We start from the raw sequence: 24,372 nt of genomic DNA, 5'->3' as shown, positions 1-24,372 counted from the left end.
TGTGAGATATCCTGTAAAACTACGGAGTACGGATCCCTGGTACCTGGTACGTCGTATGCAGATGTCGAGTGAGACCCGTCGCGTCCAAGCGCGTCTCACTTTACGCGTCTGACTCGGCAGACCTTCTCCAGAGAATAGCGCATCCAATGCCTGTGCTCCGCCCCCAATCGGCCTGGGGTGAAATCATCATTCCACTTGCGCCAAAGTTTCTACCGCGCCCGCGCAGCAGCTACCACCATTATGGCGGAAGATACCCGAGATTCCAACAGCGCACCTGAAGATGACCAGTCTCAATCCGAGCCGCCTCGAATTAGGCGGTCCAAGCCCAGGCATGACTTTCCGAAATCACAAGTGGGAAAGATGTGGGAGGCGCTGGGAAACCCCCAAGAACCGGTGAACACGATGCCTGGAGGAACCTTCAATTCGGCTGGCGGCAGGCCTGTTGAGGTATCCTGGAGAGATGCATTCAACTTCTCATACAATGGGAAAGGTCCTGCGTGGTATCAGACTCCATGCGCAAGAGATTCTTTGCTGGTCGGGATCGCTTCTGGCGGTGCGGTTGGGGGATTAAGATTTGTCCTGAGAGGTACATAAACTGATGCTCCAAAGGCCCTCGAGTGGACCATTGACGTTTCGACAGGTCTTTCATCTATCGCGACCTCTGCCAATTTCGCAGTTGCTGGATTTGCTCTCACAGCCAGCGGAATGTACTACTGGTGTGATCGGAGGAGAAAAGAAGAAGCTCGAGGAATGGCTGCCGCGGTTGTGGGGATGAAGATGCTGCACGAAAAGAAGGCCAGAGAAAAGAAAGCCGCGGATGAGGCCGCCCAAGCTGCTGCCGCCGCTGCCGCAAAAGCGGAGGAGGAGCGGAAACGCAACCAGCGGTGGTATAAATTCTGGTGATTTGTCAAAAATGTGTGATTGAGCGATAGCGCGCATCGGATGGCGTCCGATGGTTGGGCAAAAGATGCAAAAATCAGCGGCTGCTGAATATTGGCTGGGGTTTCCTCGAAGAATTGTATAGTTATGGTCACCGGAGACAGCCCAGGACGTGAAAGCGAGGGTTAGCTTCATCCATCTGCGAAATGAACACGAATGCTCTTGCGTGGTGAGGACTCCACGGACGGGACCTCGTCGCTGTCGCTAATGAAACGCTTTCTCCTCTCACTTCGCTGCTGTCTGGCGTCTCGCGCCTCCCGATGTTTATAGTCGCTCAGCTGTTGTTTTCGTCGTTGCGACCTTGACCAGGCGATTGCTGCAGTCGGTCGAAATCCAATGCCGTTGATGCCGTAACCATCGTCGTCCGGATCATCAGGATCGTGGCCCGTGATTTCGGAATCATGCCAGAATGTCTCGGATACGTCCGCAGACAATGGCGGAGAATTTGACCGTGATGAGTTGGCCCCTCGTTCGGTAGAGGGAATGCCTGAAGTCGAATTTGATGGAGCGTTTGCTCTTGACTTGGTGTCTGGGGATGTCGCTTCGTCACGTTGACCAGCAGGATGGGCCAAGGGCTTTGCGTGGCCTATGAAATCGGCTTTTGGCATACTTCCACGCTCGGAACCGAGATGGAATGGCGGGCTGTCAATCTCAAGGTGCTCGAATTTCCTGGCAGCCTTTGTCCGCGGGCTCGCATCTCCTGCCTCCTCGCCATTTCCGTCGAAGGCGAGGCGGGGTACAGGTCCCTTCGTGTCCAAGGGCAGGGCACGATCCCGCTTTCTTTTGGGCGAACCGGAGGCCATTCTAAGCGTTTCGCTCAGTACATGTATCTAGACATTGTCTCTTGGTTCGGAAGAGCGCAAGCCTCAAAATGAGAGTCAGCGAACCGCGACGAGACTGGCAAATCTCTCCTGCGCGGCCAGGGCTACCAATCACTGAATAAGAGTTCCCTTGTGAAGGTGAATAGCATCATAGAATAACACGACGTCGTTTGGTGGGGGGCCTTCTGCCTTCTCCGCGAATCAAAAAATTCTTATCACCGACGACGTCTCTCGTGTCACGACGTTGAGCAGGAGTGTCAAGTCAACAGGACCGGGACATGAGAGCAATCGCTACCCTATATTGCACAGCCTTGCTAGGACGATGGAACAGACGAGTAGATGGATATGGATTTGAAGTCGTGGCGATCTGCTTCTCGCTTCTCGCCGCAGTAGACAGTACACATGCCTTTTCTGGCCCAGTCTTCCAATTGAAACATGTACAAGATCAAGACCTCCAACCAACGCCATGCACGCACGCAACAAGATCATTTTGATTTGAGGCCTGGCCATATCATGCCTTGGACTTCTTCTTCTTCTTCCCCTCGACCTCGCCATCTCCTTCGATTGATTTCCGCTTCTTCTTCTTCTCTACCGCGTCATCCCCACCTTCAGATTTGCGCTTCTCCTTTTTCTCCTTCTTGTCCTTTGACTTCTCCTTCTTGTCCTTTTCACGTTTCTCCTGTTTCCGCGCAGATGCTGGCTCTACGTCGAACATCTCCTCGTCAATATCTGCCTTGGAGGGCTCGTCGATATCTATGTGCTCAAGGACCTGGTCCATTGCCTCTTTCTGCATTGGGAATTAGCATGATCACTCGCACTAAAGATGACGAACATACCATTGCAACTTCATTTTTCGTGGGCTGTGTTCCCGACGCATAGAACTCTAGCCGCTCTTCGACCTGCTTCTTCAGTGCCTGGCCGAAAGCCGTCGATGGGGTCTCGGAGAAATTGTCGATTCTGGACGCAATAGAGCATTTGTTCGCGAGAAATCGTGATATCCGACCTTTATTTTTCTGGCCTGCTCGTCCAATGAACGAGGAGTGGTATAGGAGACCATACTTAGGGGTGTTGCCTTTGGTCTTCAAAGCTCTGAAAAGCGCCTTCTCTGCCCCCAGAATTTGAACAGTGGAAGCCGGGTATTTCGACAGGTTGGTCAGACTGCCGGCATGGGAGATCAGACGTGCGCCCACAATTTCGCCAATGAGGGTTGCCAGATTGGGTGCGACCACGCTCATCTTAGACACCAGGTAAGTGTGGAGGGTCTTTCGGTAATTGGCGAGGCTGACCACTCGTTGGGCAAACAATGTGACGTTGTCCATGTCCGAATCCGAAATTTCCTGACCCATACTGGTCTTCGCGGCCTCGATAATGCTCTTAGCGACATCCTCGTCATCGTCCACCACGGCCGCAAGATCATGAAGACTGTCTTCGGACAGAGACTTCTTGTCCTTCACGAACAGCGCGGCTTGCGCGTACTTGTGATTGTCCGAGACGATCTTGACCAGCTCCGGGAAGTGCCACGAGTACCATTCGCGAACACGCATAGAGAAAGTGTTGATCGCCTTGTCCAGCTGGTCCAGGATTGCGATGGCTTGGATGATGTGGTTGTCATTCTTCTGAACGGAGAACTTGACCTTGGCTCTCGAGTACGCATGACCAAGTCCGAGCTGGGCCGTGCCGGTATCTCCTTCGCGGAGCTGCTTGAGTAATTTCTCCGAATGTTGGCGGATGCCTCGCAGTAAGTCCCGAACCACTTCACTCGTATCCCCAGTTTCGCACTCGATATTCGGGAAAGCGCCCTTTATGCTGCCAGCCAGAATCTTGTCCGAGACCCCCAAGGTCACCTTGTTCTTCTTGCCCGGTTTCGGCAGGTTCAGCTCGAGGAAAGATTTGAGGTAGTCTGAAGCAATTCCCTCAGAGATATCGTGAAGCTCTTCAAGAGCTTGTTTTCCATTCCTGGTCTGGTTAGCCGGGGTGCGACAAGGATCACGGTGGTAGCGCATACTCGAATGGTAGAAAACTGACGAGATCCACCATCTTGCCGAATCGTGCAAGATCTTGAACACCATTTTGCACTTCTTGGAGCCGGTTCCCAACAGTATCTGGCTGAAGCACGACCTTGAAGAGCGCGTAGCCCATAGGGCCTTCATGGAGAAGAAACTCCATGACAGAGGCGGAGGGAGTGATTGATCTTTGACTTTGGGCGTCCGTCCGCTCACGCTCAGGCTCAGGTCCAAGATCAGAAACCTGCTGCACAAGTCCGAGATGGATCTGCGACCAGGCTGCTGGCGGAAACAAGAGGCAATCAATGCACTGCTATCAATGAATGGTATGGGCGGTCCGTATCACCATGAAAGCTGCGGCTCTCAAAAATTTCCCAAGCCGCAAAGTAAATTTCCAAAGAGGCTTGGCGCCGCTCCCCACCGACAAGCAGTTGCTGCCGCTTTAACAAGTGTGCTGCTACATAGAACGGAGTAGTACGCCGTACACATAATGGTACGGTGGAGTAGTACCGTGTACAGCGTATTGGGATGCTTGCAAGTGGCGGCCGCTTTAAGACCCGACCGAGTCAATCAGTGAACAAATACATATTAAGAACCTAAATTCATCCATCCATCCATCCATACACGTACTATTACCACTACCATCCTCGAGCATTTGTTCCATTTTCTCTGAATATAGGTACCTAATACAGAAGTACACATGGCTCTCAATCCGGGGACTACCAAGGGTTAAGCTCTAAATCAAGCATGAAGCAAAGCCACTCCAAGGGCGAGGCTGTCCATCACCACCTACACCTATGGTCTTGAGCCTCGACATGGAGACGACACATCTGAGCCGGAGCCGGGACATTGGTGGGCCAGCAAGTGCTCGATGCACTCATCTTCTCTGCAGACGTCAATGCAGCAGGTCTTGCACCAGGGGATTCCGCTGTCGCGGCCCGCCGAGTTACCACAATAAAAGCACCACTGGGGCTTCAGACCTTCCTTCTCGAGACAGAGCGACATATACTTGCGCAATTCTCGACTTTTGGCCGATACCGATGTGAGCGACTCAATGGTCGATGTCTTTGTCAACCGGCGATCCATTCGGGGCATCCACCGGACCCAGCGCACCCAAGGGCCTGCGTTGCTGGCGCCCATGACGAGAAATGTCGCCGCAATGTCCTTACGGATGAAGATGAAGCTGTCTAGACCACCAAGAACAGGGTCGGGGTCGCCGCTTGGGTCCCTATCTCGCTTCAGTGTTTCTGCACGAGTCATGGCGATCCTCCTCAAATGCCGCCCAATGGTTTGGGCCCGGCCAACCCAATCGCCCGCCGTGGCCATTTCAAGGATGCCCAATGCTTCAATGAGCACGGGCAGATGCAGAGCCTGGGTCACCACCGCTTGCCAATCATGAATTGCCTGCCTCCTTTTGCTGGCTGCATCGATCCCCAGTCGCTGCAAGTAAGGGCCATCGAAATTGATTCCGATGCCGTTGGCGCCCAATCCCTTGCCGAAAAACACCAGGTCGGGCTTGCCTACTGCTCGGTACTCGGGTCTCTGATGTGCGAAGGGAGCACCACACCGCACGGCCGTGATGGTCTCGTCGATTACGAGCATCAGCCCGGTCTGTTTGCAGGCATCCATCAAATTGCGCAGCTGCTCCGGCGTTGTCACCCGACCGTGAAGCTGATTGTTCACGATTTCCACGATGACGCCAATGCATCCCAGCTGTTTGGCGTGAGACAGAGCGTGGACGAGATCCGCTGGGGATCGGTCCACGAGTCTTATGCTGATGCTTGGGCTGCCCGCCGCATGGGCGCGGAATGCCGGCTGGGCACTGAGGTTCGCCTGGAGGAAGACTGGCTCAGCTCGAGGCACTTGTGCACAGAGTCTGACCTTGAAGCCTTGTTCAGGGTCGCTTACCAGGGGACCGAACCCTGCTGCGAACGAGTCCTCGACCGCCACCCATCTTGGGCTTTCGAAATGTCGTTCGGTCCAGCCCAGCAACGATGCCAGCTGTGTCCTATCGACCGGGCTCGAATCATGGATCGAATCAGGACTATCTGACTTGGAGATGATGGCCAGTCGCAGGAGCAAGCTGGCCACAGTGGTTGGACACATGGCGTCCGTCACATGGCCGTGGAAGGAGATTGGCAGTGTCCCGCCGAAGAAGCTTCTAAGCGTAACCTGTTAATGTGTGAACGACAGAAACCGCCATTTCGGCCATGGACATGGACATGGACACTTGCTCAAATTGGTCGGTGTATTGCGCCAGTATTCTGCTGAACTGCCTCCCCGTCTGGATCGGATCGTCCCAGTACTGTTTGATCAAGGAATTGGCCATGGGCCGACTTTGGAGGTCCGCCACCCCCAGGACCGACCCCCAAAAGTTGTTGAAGTCATGGTCTGGGAGACTGGGAACCATGATAACCTTCCAAAGGCGTTCGAAGACATGTATCGACTCGAGGCTGATCTCCGCTGTTCGAAACCCGACCATTCCACCGTCCCTGTCTTTGTCATACTCTCCGAGTTTTATGCAGGCAAGATTGCGGCTCTGCAGTCGTAGCCCAATCTGCCACCCACCTGTGGATACAGTGCATGCCACATGCACAATCGGTTCGCGGTCAGGGTGCGCATGGTGCGTTGTCCTCGGATCATGGATCATGCGTGGGGGGGGGACATATTTTGGCCTCCTGTGTGGACGACGTGCCGTGTCCACTGTCCACTGTTACCCCCCCCTGAGGGAAGATGGCTCATGCGAATGGGTGACAGGCGATCCCGTCGAATCAAACGCTGTCTGCTGCCAGCCAACCTGAAGATCTCCTGGATCACAACCAGGATCCAGTCTCACCGGTCAAACCTTGTCTGCGTCTGAATCTGAGGGCCCACGGATAGCATATGGTCACTGTACCCTGGCCACTCGACCCAGCCTCAGTACTGGGTTGCGGCCTGGAGCGTGCCGTCCGGCTGCTCTCTCGTGTGAGATAGGACGGAGTACGGCGAATAGGATGGAGGTTGGTATGCAACCAATTCGCTTGCCAGCGACGTTGCATCGGCCACAAGCCACAAGCCACAAGCCATGGCAGCGACACACAGGACAGGGGTGTTCTCATGCCCGATTGTGACCATGATACGCCCACCCGTTCACCATTCACCATGCTTCTTCCCCATGGCGGCCGGTCCCGAGTGCTGATTGCTGTGACCGAGTGGTGTGGTAGGCTTGCTGGCCTTGTCGTGGCAGAGCCTCATTTTTGGCCACGGTTATAGTCTCTAGAGTCCTCCACACACACACGACGTGAGGCCCTCTGCCCAGCAAATACTGCGCCTCATCCTGCTAGACCTTGATCGACGCTTTTGCTCATGGACGACAACGACACCCCCGTCAGAGGGTCCGACAATATGGTCTCCCAGCCGGTAAGACTCTTCTACCTTGTGTGACTATCGAGGCCAAACACCCGTCCAGAAGCCCCTGGACCACTGAAACCGAAACTGAAATTGACACTGACACACGCGCGCACGCCAAATCAGAGTCAGAATGCAAATAGCTACGACATCATCGACATCGGAGGTAGCAAGTTACGCGACTACTTGCTGGCGGCGCTACAACGTGACTTTCTCAACAAGAAAGACCCGGAAGTGCCTTACGTATCCGACATCTTCACATCGAGCGACGAGGGTCTGGAGCTCTGGAGCACCATCACCTCCCTCCCGACATGGTACCAGACCCGCGAGGAGATCGACCTCCTGCGCCGTTGGGGACCTGATATCGCAAAACACGTGCGCCCGGGCACGTCGCTCGTGGACCTGGGAAGCGGGTGAGTGTCCTGTTTGCTATCTGGTCTGCAGACCTGTCTTGCGAGAGCGAATCAAGCCAAACCCGAACTAAATGCCACCAGGGACGTCAAGAAAATCACCCCTCTTCTCGAATGTCTGGAAGCCCAGGAATTCGGCGTGACATACTACTGCGTCGACCTGTCGCGGGCTTCGATCGCGCACGGCCTGGAGACGCTGTCGGCACGTCGATACCGGCACATCACGCTCGTCGGGCTGTGGGGCACCTTCGACGCGGCTAAGCTGTACCTCGACCAGATCGCCAGCCCTCGCTTCCTGGCCAGCCTGGGCGCAGAGATCGGCAACGACACGTTCGACTCCGCGCGCGCCGACCTGGCGTCGTGGGCGGCCAAGATGAGACCGGGCGACCAGCTCCTGCTCGGTCTCGACGGCACTCGGGACAAGACCAAGATCTGGAAATCCTACCACCATAGCGACGTCCATCGCTTCATCCGCACCGGCATGGCCAGTGTGAACGCCACGCTGCCGTCCCCTTGGTTCAGGGACGAGGACTGGGTTCTGGACGGCGAGATTCGCACCTACCCCGAAGAGTTCTCGCATCGCTTCTTCTTCACCGCGCTGCGCCCCGTCTCGTGTCCCGAGGCCGGGGTCTCCTTCAGCCCGGGAGATCGGTTCGAGTGCTGTGAAAGCCATAGAAAGACTCCCGCCGAGATGCGAGTCATCTTCAAGGCCTGTGGACTGAACGAGATCCAATTCTGGAAGTCTCCTGTTGGTGATATGTGTGAGTCTTGTCTTCTCCATGCCTGCGACTGTGCCTGCGACTGAAGCTGACACCAGAATCAACCTAGATGAGTATCTGCTCGTGCTCCAAGATGAACCCTGACCTCGTCGGATGGCGTGCTGCTCCAATCTGAAAGCTGATGTCAGGCGTTCGCAACCAGTGGCGTCCGTTGATCTGAAATCATGCTTTGATGCTACAAGTGATACCATTATATCCCCTCGGCGGCCGTGGTACCCGGAGCGAGATACATCAAATGGTGGAAAGGTCCCTGTCGAGTGAAAGTTCATGTCAAACTCATCCAGCCAACTTCCTCCATCAGATACTCTACCATATCCTCCCACCATGCATGTCGAAGACCGACCGGAGTGTCCTCGTCGTATGACATACTCTCCTCCCCGACAGAATAGCCGTCTAACCAAGCCCATAAGAGCTTTGTAGCTTGCCAGATGGGAGGAATATTCTATGGATCGCGGTTAGTGTCGAACATGTCCAGTCTAACTCGAGTCGACTCACCGATCGTCCACCACGTGCGAGGACACTTTCAAACCACTCACGTGCCACGTCTCGATCTTCCGGCGTGTACGAGATGATGGCCATCAGAACGACAGGAAAGAAGGGGGTTTGAGCTGTCAACAGAGGACCAGATTCGGGCAATGGCTTGAGGCAACGTTGCAGCATTACCCGGGCGGAACGCACGTCTGGATGTGACCGCGGTTTCCTGCGCATATCAGTATCGCAAAGACATCGAGATAGCCAGACCCAAAATGTCTAGAATCCCTTGCTCACCTGAAGAACCTGCACTGCAAATAGATTTTGGCTGTATACACCCAGCACTCACCCGAAAGTTCGGTGACTTTGGTCGCGCTGTTGACTTTGCCATCCTCATCTAGCTCACAAGAATCCAAGAGCTCCTGCGTGGTGGGATACCCCTCTGACAGCCGAGATCGCTGACGGAAAGACTCGAGTATCTCCTGAATCTTAGCCGCACCCATGGGGACAATCACCGAATCTGGCGATTCCTTCAGTTGCGCGCAGAGGCGTGTGATCTGCGCAAATATGTGGATGAGCTTTGGCGATAGACCTTTGCAGCCGTAAATCGTGTGCACCTCCTTTTTCGTCCCCCACAAGAGCCAGGAGTAGTTGCTATCCTTGGGGTTCGTCGGCAACAAAGGTGACATGAGCTCGGGCAGAATACATCCTACTGCGACCACCATGGACAATCCCGCCCATGATTTGGTGCTTTGTACATTGGTTGCTTTCCAGTATCGATAACCCGGGTCGGAGTGGTCGAGAAGCCTTTTGGCAAGATGGAGACCTCTGATGAAGTTTGGGATTTCCGACTTGGGCCGGCGCAGCTCCCAAATTATCTCCTGAGAAACGGTCAGTCTTTGCAATAACTTGGTGGCGGTTTACCTCTCACGTCGTCGGCCTCCAACAAGATGACGGCAGCAACAAGAGCGGCACTTTTGCCGACATCGTGAGATTCAGCATTTGACAACGCCTGGCTGATGAGCTCGCAGGCTTTGGCATAGTGGCGGTTGGTCCGCTGTCGGAGATCGTCGCTCTGGACATAGTCTAAGACATAGGCTCCCGAGAGGGCCAAGAGGGAGTGCTGAACTATTGGGTCCGACTCTGCCATGGGCGTGATTTCCGTGAGCCAGGCATTGTTCTGAGGAATCAATGTTCGGCCTCGACAGTAGGCAGTGGTGTCTGTTTCGCCGAGAGAGCCGAGTCAGCAGGGGCAACGAACGGTTGGTAGAAGGGTAGATAGATGCCCACGTAGGGAATGTCATTGTCACGAGCTCACGTACAAAAGTTCAGCAGTGTGCGGTCTTTGTCGTCGAGCTTTAATGCTCTCCCGAACCCTGAGGGCAGTAATGGGATGATTGTCCTTTCCCATTGCGCCAACGCGGACGGACGCTGCCGGGTTCCAAAGGAGGTGCGGCCGAACACCCTGTTGCCCTTGCGCGTCTCAGTGAAGCCTGTCTGTGTGCGTTGCAAGCGAAACTTGAGGTAGCCATTGACCTCTCCTTCCGCTGCAACGACGGTTCTAGGGGCGTTGTATCTGCCAACCGAGCCCTCGGCGAAGGGGTTCAGGAGGCCAAGATCGACTTGACGGTGTAGCAAACTCGGCAGATCCGGGAAGAGGATCCTGGTGACAAGGTCGCCTTCGACGGTACTACTTGACTGCGACTGCTCACTGGCGAGACTTGCCAGGTCCGCATCCCAAGCCTCTCGAGCGGTATCAGGGGCGAGGAACTCATCTAGAAGAGCCTGGCTGAACGGCCCTCGCGGGTCAATGGGGAACGGGTCGACAGCGAAGAAGTTCTGATCGGACCACAGCTCTGTATGATCGAGGGTGTGGTCTGAGGAAGACGACGCCTGCTGCTGCTGCTCGCCTTGGGCATCAGCGTTGTTTTGGTTGTCGGATGCATTCGTCGTCGTCGTTGTCGTTGTTTCTTCCGGCTCGGTCCGAGATCCGGGGGTGGATTCCACCCGGCGCCGTTTACGGCTGCCGCCGGCCAGGCGTGAGCCCCGTCGAGGATGGTGGTGCTCAAAGGAACGCATGCTGCCACTTGCCAATACAAGCCTGTATTACTCACAGTGCTCTGGAGCAAGAGCAAGCTTCAGATCTCGGGAAGGGAAGGGTTGGGGTTGGGGACACGTCGGGCTCTCGAGGTGGATTTGGTGGGACCCGCGGAGGAGAGGAGCTGAATCCTTATGTCTTCGATCCCGGCCACAGGGCTTAGGGGCTGGGGCTTGCAGGGAAACGGTGCCCGGTCTTAGGGGCCTGGCAGTGCATGCTGGCTAAGCCGCAGCATTGGGCGTCCGCGCGGAGGCTCATTGGCTTGCAGGGGCAGGGCCCTTAGGCTCCTGAGGCTTGGATCTTCACAGCCCATCACATCATGTGCATGCGACCAGGCTGGTAGCGATTTTCGCACGCGGGGTCGAGGATGGTGGCGGCCCTGGTCGGTTTGCTGTGCTGTTTGCTGTTTTCTCTTTTCTCTTTTTCCTATTCTCTCTTTTCTCTTTCCTCCATCTTTCTCTCCCTCAGGCTCGTGGTACAGTTTGCCATGTCGATATCGACCGGGTCATCATGGCCTCTGATGGCCTCAACAACTATGCGTTTTTTGAGCACACGGCAGGCAGCGAATGGTTGTTCGCCTTGGTCAACGCCAGATTGGCCGAGATCGTAGCAACTCTTCAACTATCATCGCCTCCTGACTCCGAATCCGGCTGTCTATTAGCCGACATTGGCGACTATCTCGTGCGATGCATTGTCGTTTTGTCTCGTGTGGCGGAGGAACTTGCAGACGGCGTCCATGTCAGGAGATACGCCACAGCCGGCATTGAGTATATGGAAGAAGGCTCGGGCTTTTCAGACCTAGGGTTGCTCAGTTATATGGACAACAAGCATAAATCGTTACGGTCCGTACTCCCCAGCCTCGTGCTTGACCCGAGAGACTCCCACAACATCGCTAAGTATAAGTATACGAAACCAGACAACTTGCGGCAAGTATTCGACTCGCAGCCGAAGAAGCAGAAACCCACTGGCAGCAGAGTCAGAAGCCCCCCGAAATCACAAGAGAACTGGGAAGACGCCTCAGATCCTCGAACTCTCCAGTGAACACGAACCACTCTGCGCAAATGGGCGATATCGGGCATGCTTCCGCTGGATATGCGGGCGGCCCTAGCCAACCTCGTTATGCTGGGCTCGCCTCCGGAACAGCCACAGCCCTTGACACGGTAGACTCACCCAACTCCGATGACTCCGTGTATGACACGATTCAAGATTGCCTGAGAGAGCTCTCATCAACACCAAGGGGTAAGGGCGAGCATGTTTGTCCGCTCGGGACCCGTTGCAGCAAGGGGGGCGTGTCTGCGGATGGGACCCTCATCAGGTTTGAGCGGAATTCGGCGTTCAAGTAAACGATTGATCGCCCTTGTGGGGCAGCATGCTGACTCTCGAAACAGGGCGCATCTCCAAAAACATGAAAAGTCCTACAAATGTGATATCCCAGGATGCAAGAATAAGAAGGGGTTCGCCAGGATCGACCAGCTCCGCCGGCATCAAGAGATTGTGCCGCATCATCGGTAAACGGATGGCTGCAGCCTAGTTGGTAGATCATCTTCAAGGTGTGATGCTTCATCCTGATATTAAGCTTAGGGCCGGGCCGTAAGGTCCCACAACTGTGGTTGAGAGGTTGGATGGAAACGAGGAAAGAGAAAACAAGTGACCTTCGTTAGGCTGAATGCGCTCTCGTCCAATAGCGTTGTGAGGCTGAGGCCGAGGCTGAAGGAGAAAAGAGAAGACAAGATATGCCAGCCTGGAAGCCGGTAGATACATCGTCCTAGGTCCAGCAACGCGTTCTGAGCGCATAAGGAAAGAAAAGAGAGAACAATCTGCCTCGCATGTTTGGTCATTCTCGTCCGTAGCCGAATACCCTTTCTGTCTATAAGTAGAGCTTTGTTTCCCCTTTTTGGCTGTAGGGGAATCTGCTTCTAGAGATCCAAGGTGGCTGCAGTCACGTTTGTTCATCGATTACCTTGACAGTGAAAGAAGACGTCCAACAACAGAGTCGGCTCCTCGAACAGCCATTGGTCCCGTGCATGTCGACTTACGGGATTGGCATACCGTCTGCTACAGCTTTGTTCTGCTGCGCAGATCGAGTGTGCCGATGTCGGAAGAGTCATGCACTGTGCGGGAGCTAGATAAGTCTGCAGAAGACGACAAGCGGTCAATCTTCACGGCAAGAAAACGACGACCAAGAAGCAGCAGGCCAAGTGTTAGGCTTTCTTCTCGCTCGCACCAGGGAAGAAGCTCCGTGAAGACCGTCAAACCCTGCACCAACGCACCAACAGAGCAAGAGAGCTCACAAAAGGTCTCCGACCATCCGCAAAACCTGGGGCGATGGCTCAATGAAAGGCCACGTGAGACCTCTCTCTTGGAGACCTTGGTCGTAAGAGCCACAGAATCACCGGACCAACATCATGAGACGGCCCACATAGAGAATGGCTCAAACTTGGAAGATGTATTGCCGGAAACTTTACCCCTGCAGAGGTACCTTCCAGAATCAAGAAGTCCAACAAAGTTACAGTACTAACAACTGCGCCTAGTGCCTTTTGCGGATGCAACCGGCTGAAACACGGGAACAACGACAGCCTTCTTTGGTTTGTCGGGGGTGGCACAGGTGACGACCCGGGGTGCAATTGCCGATGGTAGATTGAAGACAGGATTGATCGTGTTGGCGGCCTCATGAATGAGACCCAGATTCATGTACCACGCCCGGGCCATCAGGGCCGTGAGAGGCCAGGCCTCTTCTCCAGTAACTAGAATCGATGTAAGAGGTGACGGCGGAGAAGGGGAGAAGGGGGGCGCAGGCGAGACGGCGTTGGCGTGGGAATGATGGACGCGACGCTCAAACGAATGACTGTGGTGGGTAATGTCGTACAGGGTATCCGTATAAGTGAAACGGAAGCAAGCTCTGTGTGGGGTGAAGGAGGAAGAGGGAAGAGGAAAGGGAAAAGAGAAAAGAGAGAAGGGAGAATGGAGAAAGGAGATGCCCAACGACTGCAGTCAAACAGGCTGCGATGCTTGGCTGATTTGATTGGCTGCCAGGCCTTGGACGCAGAGTGAATCCAGTATCCAGTATATAGATGCGCAGCCTTCAGTTGCGGCCTGGCTGGTCTACAAGGATGATTTCTCGTTTCTTTCACTCTCAGCTCACTCATCTGTCGAAGAGAGCGGTCATTCATCCTCGTTCCTCCATCAGGCAGATTTCTCGCCACCCAAACCCAACCATGGCACTTCCCCAGGTCCAACGCCCGTCGTATCTGATCATCGGCGCAGGCGCCTTCGGTGCACCGACTGCCCTAGCCCTGAAGAGAGCCGAGCCTGAATCCGAGGTCACTGTCGTGGATCGGACTCCTTTTCCATGTCCCATGGCTGCCGGCCACGATCTCAACAAGATCATCAGAGCCGACTACATAGATCTCATGTACATGAAACTGGCGCTGAAGGCCCTAGAACTCTGGAGAACGGACCCTCTATACAGTCCGCACTTCCATAACATCGGTTATCTCTACAGCTACGATGAAGACTTCCTCAAGGAGATCATTGCCAGATGGGAGCAGTTGCTCGGCAAGGGCAATGCTCAATCATTCCTGCTGGACCCAGTGGAGGCAAGGAAGAAGTTCAACGGAGTATTCGAGGACTCGGATTGGTCCATGGTAACCCAGTGTCTCTATAGTCCGACAGCAGGATGGGCTGACTCTGCCGCTGCTCTTCAAAGTGTCATGCAAGCAGCCGTCGACCTGGGGGTGAGGTATGTCGACAATGGCGCTGCAAAGGTCCTCTTTGGTGAGCACGGCAACTGCACTGGAGCCGTGACAGAAGATGGTAGAACGCTGACTGCCGATCGAACAATCCTGGCTGCGGGTGCCTGGATTCCATTGCTTCTCGCAGAAAGTGCACCAGATGTACCAGAGATCCATACTGGAGAACGACTGATCGCCGTGGGAGCTCCAATGTGTGCTGTCAAACTTTCTGATGAACAGCTGGAAAAGTTCAAGGAGTGCCCTGTCAACGCATTGCTGGCCCCTTTAGCAGGTCTGAGGCCACCCTTGATTGCTAGACTCGGTGATTGAGGAAGACTGACGCTAACACACACAGCCGAGTGCATCCCTCCGGGGGATAAGGGACTGCTCAAATGCACGTACGACACTGGATTCAGTAACAAGGTCTATCACGAAAAAAGTCGACAAGAGATGTCACTCCCGCCTTCCAAGATTAGCCAGTCAACGTGGTCTCAAGATATTCCTCAGACTCTCAAGGACAACCTCAAGTCAGTAAAGAATGAGCTCTTTGGGGGATGGGTCGACGACATTGAGCCAGAGTCCTACCGATTATGCTGGTAAGGCCTATGATGGCTGTCTCGTCGACAATGGTGGGAAGTGTTGACAGGTGTATAGGGATGGTTTCACTCTCAACCAGGACTGGTTGATCTGCCCGCATCCCAAAGCAGACAACTTATATGTCGCCGGCGGTGGCTCGTTTCATGGCTTCAAGTTCCTACCCGTCATAGGAGAGCTCGTTGTTCAGATGATCAAGGGTGAGCTTGACGAGGAGATGACAAAACGATGGGCATGGGATGGTCCTAGGGAAGGCGCAATATGTCCTGCATACACTCCGCACAAAGACCTGGGAGACTTGTCATGAAGACGGCACAGAGAGGGGAAGGACGATATGACCCCCAAGCCTGGATGCTCCAGTCTGCATGTCGACCTATCTGGATAGTCTGTGGGGAGGTGACACTGGCACTGGCACTCATCGTCAAGCTGCAGATGTCAACGTGAGAGGAGAGATTGCCTCCGATGGAGGTCAAAATCTACACGTCCCAACAACTGACATCTCTCGGGCTTTAGTAGCTGGGTGGAATGAGATTCTATCCTATATGCCTGACCCTGACGAGGACGCTTGTTTTGAGACTGGTTCAATTTCAATCGTGCTGCAGAAAGGGATAGGCCAGACCACGACCTGCGACACTGAATATGATATTGTTTAATTAGAGTGATTTCGTTTTGGACATTAGGCTGCTATAAACCCTAATGCTGCGCTAGTAAGTGTTTCGCCGGGTTCGCATAGGGCGGCATTGGCACATTCTAAACAGGTTAGGTGGCACAATATAGCAACTTGAACCTGCCCATCTGGCTTGGCAGGCTTCGTGCCTTGCCTGTACCGTGCAGCGAGACTTTCGTTGACATTTCGCTACAGTTGAAAACCTCTTGCTCCCGATCCTGTACCAACTGTCAAGATGTCAGGTATGCAAGTCCACTGGACGATTATGGTCCATTAAACTAACATCTCGCCAGCGACACAACTCCTCAACCCGAAAGCACAAAGCGCTCGCCGAGGCGAGGCTTTGCGAATCAACATAAATGCGGGCGAAGGCCTACAAGATGTCCTCAAATCGAACCTTGGCCCGTCCGGCACGCTCAAGATGCTGGTGGACGGCTCCGGTCAAATAAAACTGACCAAGGATGGAGCAGTGTTGCTGAAAGAGATGTCTATTCAAAACCCCACCGCCACGCTCATCGCCCGAGCGGCAACCGCACAAGATGACATTACCGGAGACGGGACCACGTCGGTGGTGCTGCTGATCGGAGAGCTTCTGAAGCAGGCAGACAGATATATCCAAGAGGGACTCCATCCACGAGTCATCACGGATGGCTTTGAGATCGCAAAGGCCGAGACACTGAAATTCCTAGATCAATTCAAAATTACCAGAGAAGTGGACAGAGAGCTGCTGTTGTCAATTGCCCGGACATCGTTATCAACCAAGATCAATGCGGCGCTCGCCGAACAATTGACGCCTTCAATAGTCGACGCCGTCCTGGCCATCCACCGACCGCCCAATAAACCCGACCTGCACATGATTGAGATCATGAAACTGCAACACAAACTCAGTTCTGACACACAGTTGATCCGGGGTCTCGTCCTGGACCACGGTGCGAGACATCCCGACATGCCGAAGCGGGTAGAAAACGCCTATATCCTAACCTTGAACGTCTCGCTCGAGTACGAAAAGTCCGAGATCAACTCTGGATTCTACTACAGCAGCGCCGAGCAGCGGGACAAACTAGTGGCTTCGGAGCGGCGATTTGTGGACGAGAAGCTGAAGAGAATCATCGACCTCAAGAACGAGGTCTGCGGCTCCGACCCCAAAAAGGGGTTCGTGGTCATTAACCAGAAAGGTATCGATCCGCTGTCTCTCGACGTGCTGGTGAAGAACGGCATTCTGGCTCTCCGCCGCGCGAAACGCCGCAACATGGAACGCCTGCAACTCGTCTGTGGCGGACAAGCGCAGAACAGTGTGGATGATCTCGACCCGTCCGTGCTAGGCTGGGCCGGTCTAGTGTACGAGCACACGCTGGGAGAGGAAAAATTCACATTCGTTGAAGAAGTCAAGGATCCTAAATCCGTGACACTCTTGATCAAGGGTCCCAACCAGCACAGCATCACACAGGTCACAGACGCGGTGCGTGACGGCCTACGCAGTGTGTACAACACGATCGTGGACGGTTGCGTGGTTCCGGGTGCTGGATCTTTCCAGATCGCGGCTGCCACTCATCTCTCCTCCGAGGCAGTACGAAAGTCCGTCAAGGGAAAGGCGAAGTGGGGTGTCGCCGCCTTCGCTGACGCGCTTCTCATCATTCCCAAGACGCTTGCGGCGAACAGCGGACATGACATTCAAGACGCCCTGGCCGCACTGCAGGATGAGCACGTGGAAGGCAATGTCGTAGGCTTGGACCTGGTGACTGGGGAGCCGATGGACCCTGTGCAGGAAGGCGTGTTCGATAGTTTCCGGGTCCTACGAAACAGCATTGCCAGTAGCCAGGGTATTGCCAGTAACCTGCTGCTGTGCGACGAACTGTTGAAAGCGCGGCAGATGGGTCGGCAGCCTGCGCCAGGTGGGATGGATCAGGAATAAGGTGCAGCAGACCAGCAACCAACATGATCGACGCAGGGAGCGCCCGCGCCCGCGCCAGCATTGCTCCCGGAGCAAGAGTCCTCTTTCCTTTTAAGAAAGGCCGAACCGATGAAGCGCAAACCCCATGAGATGCGACCACTAGGCCGAACGGAAGATGGGACGGAAGGAGACCACTGCGACCTCCGAGCCGGACAAGGCGGCGAGGGAGATGGAAGGCCAGGCTGGCTCGGCTCAGAGGATGTTGCGGGAAAATACCAGAAGAGAGGAACCAATGTCATGGCGCGACCACACGTCCTCCTGACATGCTGTAGCATAGCGTGGCCTTGTCGTCGGACCAGACTACGCCTGTACCACGAGTTTCGAAGGGACGAGCCATCACAGAGGTGGATGGATGATGAGAACGATAGGGATAGGAATGGGAAAAGCAAAAGCAAAAGCATCGGCCGATGGAAGCGATAGACTCGGCCAATTGCGATAGAGTAGACCACTCCTGTACCCTATATCCGTATCTGTATCTGTATCCTTGCCTCGTGCCTCGTGCCCGGTGCCTGTACTCTAAGGTACCTACCTATAGGTATTGAGTCGACCATCGTCCAATCTGTTCCCTTCTTCCGCCCTTTCCTTTTCCTTCCAGTATCCTTTCCTTCTCTGCTGGGTCCGGGTCCGGCCACGGCACAGCCAGGCCAGGCCAGCTCAGCCCCAAGGCCAATCTATCACTCAACGCACTGAGACTACTGAGAGTGAGAGTGAGAGTGAGAGTCTACCTACGTACATGTAGGTAGCTCGATCGAACTCGAACAGCAAAAGCCAGTAGCCATTCAAATCAATCAATAGAGCAATGCCAGTAGCCATTCCAAATCAATCAATAGAGCAACGCCAGGTGAAACGTGAGAACGTGAGAACGTGAGAGAAAGTCCGAAATTGTCAATTGTGATTTGCCATTTGTCATTTGCCATTTGCCAATTATGTGCAATGGCCTTCTCCATTACAGCGTCGGACTGGCCTGTGTCATGATCGTATTGTATCGTGTAATATCATAGGCTTAGAAACCCGAGAGCCATTGTGCGCACCGTACTTGGGGACTTGTAGCATCATTTCACGACCCGGGTGGACGGAGACTAGACCGACCCTGACTCTCCGGGTTTCTCGAGGCCCGCGAGGTTTGGCTGCGGCATCCTCTACGCCCTGCCTCACGCCATGTTGTGCACAGTTCAACACTTCCGCCAACCAAAACCAGACAGCTAAGACCGCCGTGTTGGATAGGCTGCATCAACCCGTCCGCAGCTCTCTCAACCAGTCTCTGACAACTTAATGCCGGTGGCCCCAGAGTCCACTAACGGTCTCGGCAATCTTTTTCTGCTGCCGTCGGATCTGGTCCTGTGTCTGGCCGCGCGCGTTACCCCGAGAATCAATCTCCATTGCGTCCGGGTCGTGGCCGCCGTCCCCGGTCTCCGTCTGCTGCGGAGGGCCTCTGGCCTCCTCGCCTTGAATTTGTTGACCTTGGTCGTTGAGCACTTTGCTGCCATTGACCATTTCAGCCTTGGGTTTCGGGTCGACGCTCATAGCTCCATCCATCTGACCGGCCATCAACCCTCCGGCTTCGCGGAGCTTGTTGATCGCGCGGACCGTGTCGATGGCCTTGTGGAGCGTTCGTCGGGCATTGAAATTCTTCTTCACGGTCGGAAGGAGATCCTCTCCTTCGCCGGCTGCTTTCTCGGGACTGGCGGGGTCTTCAGGTTTGATCCAGGGATGCTGGAGAGCTTGGTGCGCCGTCATGCGCGCACGCGGGTCGATTGTGAGACACCGCCTGATGAAGTCTCGGGCCGTTTCGGACACGTTCCGCCAGTATTCAACGGGGGTGAAGGAGTAGTCGGCGGCGAGGATGGCTTGCATTTCTTCGAGGTTGCTGTCGCGGTCGAAGGGCGTGTAGCCGCACAAGAGGAAGTACGTGATGACGCCAATGGCCCAAATGTCCCTGTAGACACCAAAAGTCAGCCGAGACTGTGGATGCGGGCATCTCGACACTCTGAGAGGACATACACTGGTTTGCCATGTCCGGTCTTTTTGAAGATCTCTGGAGCCATGTAGCCCGGAGTTCCACACGTTGTGGTCAGGACGTGAAACTGTTCCTCGTCCATGATCCTCGACAGACCGAAATCGGCAATGAGGAGGTCCGCGTTATCCTCCGGTGTCCGAAACAACAAGTTCTCTGGTTTGAGGTCTCGATGGACAATGCCATGGTCATGAAGGTACGCCACGGCTGACAGAGTTGCACGGATGAGATCTGCAGCGTCAGATTCATAGTATGAGCCCTTCCGGCAGATGCGGTCGAACAATTCTCCTCCTAGTGCCAGGTCTGTAACGAGATACACTGCTGATGGGTTAGACAGAAGCGGCCAAGGGTGACCGGGGGGGGGGTTTCTTCTTGCGAGGCTGCATACAATTGTTCATCGTCTCGAAATAGTCGACCAAGGTCAGGATGTTTCGGTGTCCCACCGAGACTCGTTTGAGTACGGCAATCTCATTGCGCACCTGGAAAGGCCTCGTCAGAGCAGTCCATAGTCCCTAGAGCCTTACAGCAAAAGAGCCGGAACGTACCATATGCTCCCGACCGGCCATGAGTCGTTTGTTGATGACTGCGACGGGTTCAGCGATGGACCTTGCGTAGATGACGGGCAGTGGAAACCTTTAGCAGCATAGTATCTTCCCGTGTCAATATGGACACATTCTTTCACCACCGAATATGAGCCTGCGCCCAGTGTTTTCCCTTGTACATGTAAGCCGAGAGTGCGGTGGCCACGAGACCGTCACGTCTACCTGTCTTGTAGCGACATGGTTGGATCTGGGGTTTCTGTGGCCCGGCCTGCGACGACATGGCGACGACAGTATATGCAGCGTCCACACCAAATAACGTCCGCTCTCTGAATCTGAATCCGAATCTGAATCTGGACGATGGTCGAGGCTCAGCTGTTTCCTGCACAGGGCCCGATGTTCAGGCTGAGGCCGCCTGCCAAGGGTTTTCGGCCGCGGATAGTAGTAGTAAGGCGATGGATGGAGGGGCGTACGGATAGTTGGCAGAGAGGAAGAGGAGGCCAGGGAAGACGGTCGACCGGCGTGGATGGGAGTGTAGAGAGCGAAGGAGGAAGCTAGATCGGCACTGCAGAGATCGTCGAGCCAAAGATGCCAGGTATATGGATGGTGTTTTGTTTGTTTCAGCTGGCGATGGTACAACTCACAGTAATCCGGATGGAGTTGCTGATGATGGCCTGGGGCTTGGGATGCTTCATTGGAGCTGACTGTGCCTAAGGTACCGTGGCTAAGGAGGCCCTACTAACCTTAGCAGTACGGGGGATACTGTACGGATACTCACGTACAACTGGAAAACTTGCTGCCCTAAGAGGCGCAGGCGCCTATATGTACGTACTCCGTAAACTGCGCCCGCCTGAGCCCCAAACTGCGAACACGAACCTCACACTGACCGATGGGCATCACCTTCAAGCTCAACCGTGCAAAGCGAGTCATCCGGGTGTTGAATGTGGCCTTCACTCTTTGTCTTCCGCTCAGCACGTCTCGGTAAGGTGCAACGCCACATGGCTCAGGCTTTCTCTCCAGTCACACAGAGTGTCACACGAAGCCTTGAGGCCTCAGGAGCCGTGGTGTGGCTCCTCAGGCCCATTCGCCACCTAACAGGTCAAGCTCAAGGACAGTCATGGGCACCGAACATTACTCAACAGGCAATAGATGATCGGTGGCCCTCATTACTACCATGCTACAATTAGTCTACTAACCTCATTCATTGAGTGAATGAACGTCGGAAATCGAAAAAGCAGGCCTCGTAAGTGTTCCACGTGGAATAACGAGTGACTATATACGGAGTACTATATCATATACTATATTACTTTGGGTACGATATCATATCATACCCCATGACACGCGATGCCTGGAAGGCGAAGGACAATTGAACCAACTTCCCAACCCCCCGTCCCAACTTCCTCCTGTCAGAGAGATGACCGACGAGACTGTCTAGATCTAGACAGTCCATCGGCCATCAGACCTCTCTCCCACCCACACCCACTTCCATGTTTGAGATGCGCCCAACAACTCTTCAGCAGGTGATGCTGGCGCAAGTGCTCGGTCTTGGAGCCGAGAGAGGGACAACGTTGGCGACGCCCTCGTCCACGGCGGTGGCGGTCCAAAGGGTATCGAGATCCGGCAGGACATTGCAGCACCGGAACTGATTGATGGTCTGCAGATTGCTGGCCACGACACCGGCGTCGCCGGAGTTGGCGAGGATGTTGCCGAGTGGGGTGAGCACGTTGTTCTCGAACCCGTTGAACAGATCGTCAACAGCAGCTTGCGCCGCGGTGCCCGGGTCCACGTCGGACTCGCACGCCAGGACTTGGAGCTGGTTCGGCTCGTCCTGCGCCGCGGTGAGGGCCCCTTCGATCTGCTCGTCGAGGCTGGCTGGGTCAAGGCTCGGCGCCACTTCCAGGAAGCTGTTGACCGTCTGCACGTCCGAGTTCCACTGGTTGATGGCGTTGATCACGCCTTGTTGGCCCGGGTCGCCGCCGCAGCCGTTGGGGCTGGTGCGTTTGGCGAAGCGGAGGGTCGAGGTCGAGGTGGATGGCGCCGCAGCCGAGGCGGCGACAAAGGCGAGGATGGAGGCAGCAATGAAGGACTTCATTTTTGCTTTTTTTTTACTTCTCTCTCTCTCTCTGTTCGAGGATGGTGTGCTGGTACAAATGCTACCGAATCGAATGTCGAAGTGGAAGTCGAGGATGGTGTGCTGTGCTGGTACAAATACGACCGAATCGAATGTCGAAGTGAAAGTCGAAAGAGCGTGACAAGGAAATAGTCGGACCAGCAAAAAGAAAGTTGAAATAACGAGGAAAGAAAATGTTGGATGGTGGTCTTGTCTTCTTGGTGTGCGTTGTGTCTGGTGAAGTCCGCATTACTATCTGCAGGCCATGTATGGTGACTTATATATCACATCGCATACATAGCATGATGCCTGCTTTCTGAATCCCACGCCTCTCTGACTTCAGGACTGCAATACACCACGCCTCTCTGACTCCAGGACTGCAATACACCACGCCTCTCTGACTTCAGGATTGCAACACACTACACTACACTGCACTGCACCACACCGCACCGTGCATCCTCTTCTGACTTCTAAATCCGTCTTTACCGACCCTGCCAAATCCTTGGTCGACCGGAGAGTGCCCGCTAAGACGACCATTGCTACCTACTAATCAGCCCCGAGCCACGGAGGACCATATGGCATACAGTAAGCAGGAAGGGCGAGGCTGAGCTCCAACCCCCATCAAGATCCAGCCCTGAATGGTATGGCGTGATACTAATACAGATTTCTGTCAGCACGAGGCTGATCCTGCTGAGAGGGTATACTACTAGTACTGGTATGATCCATGATGAGCGGCGACGAACTGATTACTACTCAATGGTTTTGTCACCGAGTCCAAGGCTGGAGCCTCCTAAGCCTCTGCCGGTGTGCGAGAAGGAGCTAAATTAAGCTTAGCATGGATAAGCTTACCACCTAAAGGCCTCAGATGTGTGGCTCGGTCATTTAATAGGTTGTTCTTGAATGAGTCAAGCTTCACTACTGATCCTAGTCTCCTCGTAGCGGCAGGGCTTAGGGGCTCGGCCTTCTAAACACAGAGTTGGCGGCTACTCTGTACTGAGTACTCGGTACACATACTCCGTACTTGGTCAGCCTCCTGCGCCGCTTCGCCGCTAGATTAGATGTCTGTTCTCTCTGGCGTCTCATCTAACACGCATGGGAAATGAAAATTCATAGGGAAAATAGAAAGCGGAAATGGGCATATTTGGCAGTGGTTATTGCCCTTTGGCCACGAAAGATGCTTGAGCAGATTGTAATCTTCTCCCTTGCGTCCGGCGTGGGAGGCAGAATACCTGTGACACAGATGATCCAGAATACCGTGACAGTGTATGATGAAAATGAAAGGAGGCGAGCTTCCTCGGAGTCGTTCAATTCGAACGTCGACCAAGAGGGAGAGACATGTGCAGGCACTCAGCTCAAGCCCGCAACTGCTCTCATGGGCTCTCATGGGCTCTCGTGGGCTCTCATGGGCCTCCCCAAAATGCCTATTGTGTCAATGGATCAGGCTACTGCCCTCGTCGTCCTCATTCTGATAGATGCCTGGCGAGACACGGACATTGGGGCTGTATCTTCGATGGAGGAATTGACAAACGTCCCAGTAAAGCTCATTAATCCCTTCCTCATGATGGGACAAGTTCTCGTACCCCGTCAGGAAATGGAGTCGTGACCGCTTCTCTTGAGAATAAACCCTGCTTGGGGAGATCAATCCTCATAATTTCGAGCGAGGTACTTCGTACTCTGTGCCTTCTTCCCGAAGGGTGTCCTGGGCCCTGTATGGGCGCCTGAGAGACTGTTGCCCCTTGCATGTATGTAATATCGGCTGCCCTGAGTCGTCGGCGTGGGAATTGCGTTTGACAGGTCACAGGTGAAACGCCCGAAGTGAGGCCTGAAGCCTAAAGTCGGGTTTGACTCACCCACTTAC

General features: G+C 54.5%; 11 protein-coding genes across 11 annotated transcripts; 5 read left to right on the top strand and 6 right to left on the bottom strand.

Annotated features, from left to right (window-relative positions):
• Window positions 1–240: 240 nt before the first annotated feature.
• A1O3_00774 (uncharacterized protein) lies at window positions 241–903 on the top strand (the record flags this gene model as incomplete). The annotated part of the gene is made up of 2 exons (XM_007730924.1): window positions 241–586; window positions 641–903. The coding sequence occupies 2 exons, from the start codon at window positions 241–243 to the stop codon at window positions 901–903; spliced, it is 609 nt and encodes a 202-aa protein (XP_007729114.1).
• Window positions 904–1,070: 167 nt separating this feature from the next.
• A1O3_00773 (uncharacterized protein) lies at window positions 1,071–1,742 on the bottom strand (the record flags this gene model as incomplete). The annotated part of the gene is made up of 1 exon (XM_007730923.1): window positions 1,071–1,742. The coding sequence occupies one exon, from the start codon at window positions 1,740–1,742 to the stop codon at window positions 1,071–1,073; it is 672 nt and encodes a 223-aa protein (XP_007729113.1).
• Window positions 1,743–2,271: 529 nt separating this feature from the next.
• Window positions 2,272–3,926, bottom strand: A1O3_00772 (uncharacterized protein; the record flags this gene model as incomplete). The annotated part of the gene is made up of 3 exons (XM_007730922.1): window positions 2,272–2,547; window positions 2,597–3,716; window positions 3,766–3,926. 3 exons carry the CDS (start codon window positions 3,924–3,926, stop codon window positions 2,272–2,274), a joined length of 1,557 nt encoding a protein of 518 aa, XP_007729112.1.
• Window positions 3,927–4,558: 632 nt separating this feature from the next.
• A1O3_00771 (uncharacterized protein) lies at window positions 4,559–6,173 on the bottom strand (the record flags this gene model as incomplete). The annotated part of the gene is made up of 2 exons (XM_007730921.1): window positions 4,559–5,924; window positions 5,986–6,173. 2 exons carry the CDS (start codon window positions 6,171–6,173, stop codon window positions 4,559–4,561), a joined length of 1,554 nt encoding a protein of 517 aa, XP_007729111.1.
• Window positions 6,174–7,108: 935 nt separating this feature from the next.
• On the top strand, window positions 7,109–8,423 carry A1O3_00770 (uncharacterized protein; the record flags this gene model as incomplete). Its single annotated transcript, XM_007730920.1, has 4 exons — window positions 7,109–7,162; window positions 7,277–7,563; window positions 7,645–8,321; window positions 8,389–8,423. The coding sequence occupies 4 exons, from the start codon at window positions 7,109–7,111 to the stop codon at window positions 8,421–8,423; spliced, it is 1,053 nt and encodes a 350-aa protein (XP_007729110.1).
• A 181-nt stretch (window positions 8,424–8,604) lies between these two features.
• Window positions 8,605–10,889, bottom strand: A1O3_00769 (uncharacterized protein; the record flags this gene model as incomplete). The annotated part of the gene is made up of 5 exons (XM_007730919.1): window positions 8,605–8,781; window positions 8,835–9,039; window positions 9,108–9,691; window positions 9,742–10,031; window positions 10,133–10,889. 5 exons carry the CDS (start codon window positions 10,887–10,889, stop codon window positions 8,605–8,607), a joined length of 2,013 nt encoding a protein of 670 aa, XP_007729109.1.
• A 529-nt stretch (window positions 10,890–11,418) lies between these two features.
• Window positions 11,419–12,420, top strand: A1O3_00768 (uncharacterized protein; the record flags this gene model as incomplete). The annotated part of the gene is made up of 3 exons (XM_007730918.1): window positions 11,419–11,750; window positions 11,825–12,247; window positions 12,297–12,420. The coding sequence occupies 3 exons, from the start codon at window positions 11,419–11,421 to the stop codon at window positions 12,418–12,420; spliced, it is 879 nt and encodes a 292-aa protein (XP_007729108.1).
• A 1,703-nt stretch (window positions 12,421–14,123) lies between these two features.
• Window positions 14,124–15,540, top strand: A1O3_00767 (uncharacterized protein; the record flags this gene model as incomplete). Its single annotated transcript, XM_007730917.1, has 3 exons — window positions 14,124–14,931; window positions 14,995–15,235; window positions 15,294–15,540. 3 exons carry the CDS (start codon window positions 14,124–14,126, stop codon window positions 15,538–15,540), a joined length of 1,296 nt encoding a protein of 431 aa, XP_007729107.1.
• A 595-nt stretch (window positions 15,541–16,135) lies between these two features.
• On the top strand, window positions 16,136–17,812 carry A1O3_00766 (T-complex protein 1 subunit zeta; the record flags this gene model as incomplete). Its single annotated transcript, XM_007730916.1, has 2 exons — window positions 16,136–16,142; window positions 16,194–17,812. The coding sequence occupies 2 exons, from the start codon at window positions 16,136–16,138 to the stop codon at window positions 17,810–17,812; spliced, it is 1,626 nt and encodes a 541-aa protein (XP_007729106.1).
• Window positions 17,813–19,120: 1,308 nt separating this feature from the next.
• On the bottom strand, window positions 19,121–20,687 carry A1O3_00765 (CAMK/CAMK1 protein kinase; the record flags this gene model as incomplete). Its single annotated transcript, XM_007730915.1, has 6 exons — window positions 19,121–19,787; window positions 19,853–20,183; window positions 20,254–20,344; window positions 20,411–20,448; window positions 20,499–20,579; window positions 20,630–20,687. The coding sequence occupies 6 exons, from the start codon at window positions 20,685–20,687 to the stop codon at window positions 19,121–19,123; spliced, it is 1,266 nt and encodes a 421-aa protein (XP_007729105.1).
• A 1,230-nt stretch (window positions 20,688–21,917) lies between these two features.
• Window positions 21,918–22,496, bottom strand: A1O3_00764 (uncharacterized protein; the record flags this gene model as incomplete). Its single annotated transcript, XM_007730914.1, has 1 exon — window positions 21,918–22,496. The coding sequence occupies one exon, from the start codon at window positions 22,494–22,496 to the stop codon at window positions 21,918–21,920; it is 579 nt and encodes a 192-aa protein (XP_007729104.1).
• Window positions 22,497–24,372: the final 1,876 nt, after the last annotated feature.

Source organism: Capronia epimyces (genome assembly GCF_000585565.1).
Source record: "Capronia epimyces CBS 606.96 chromosome Unknown aczIQ-supercont1.1, whole genome shotgun sequence".
In the NCBI taxonomy this organism is placed as follows: Eukaryota; Fungi; Ascomycota; class Eurotiomycetes; order Chaetothyriales; family Herpotrichiellaceae; genus Capronia; species Capronia epimyces.
This window is presented reverse-complemented; position numbering and strand designations above follow the sequence as displayed.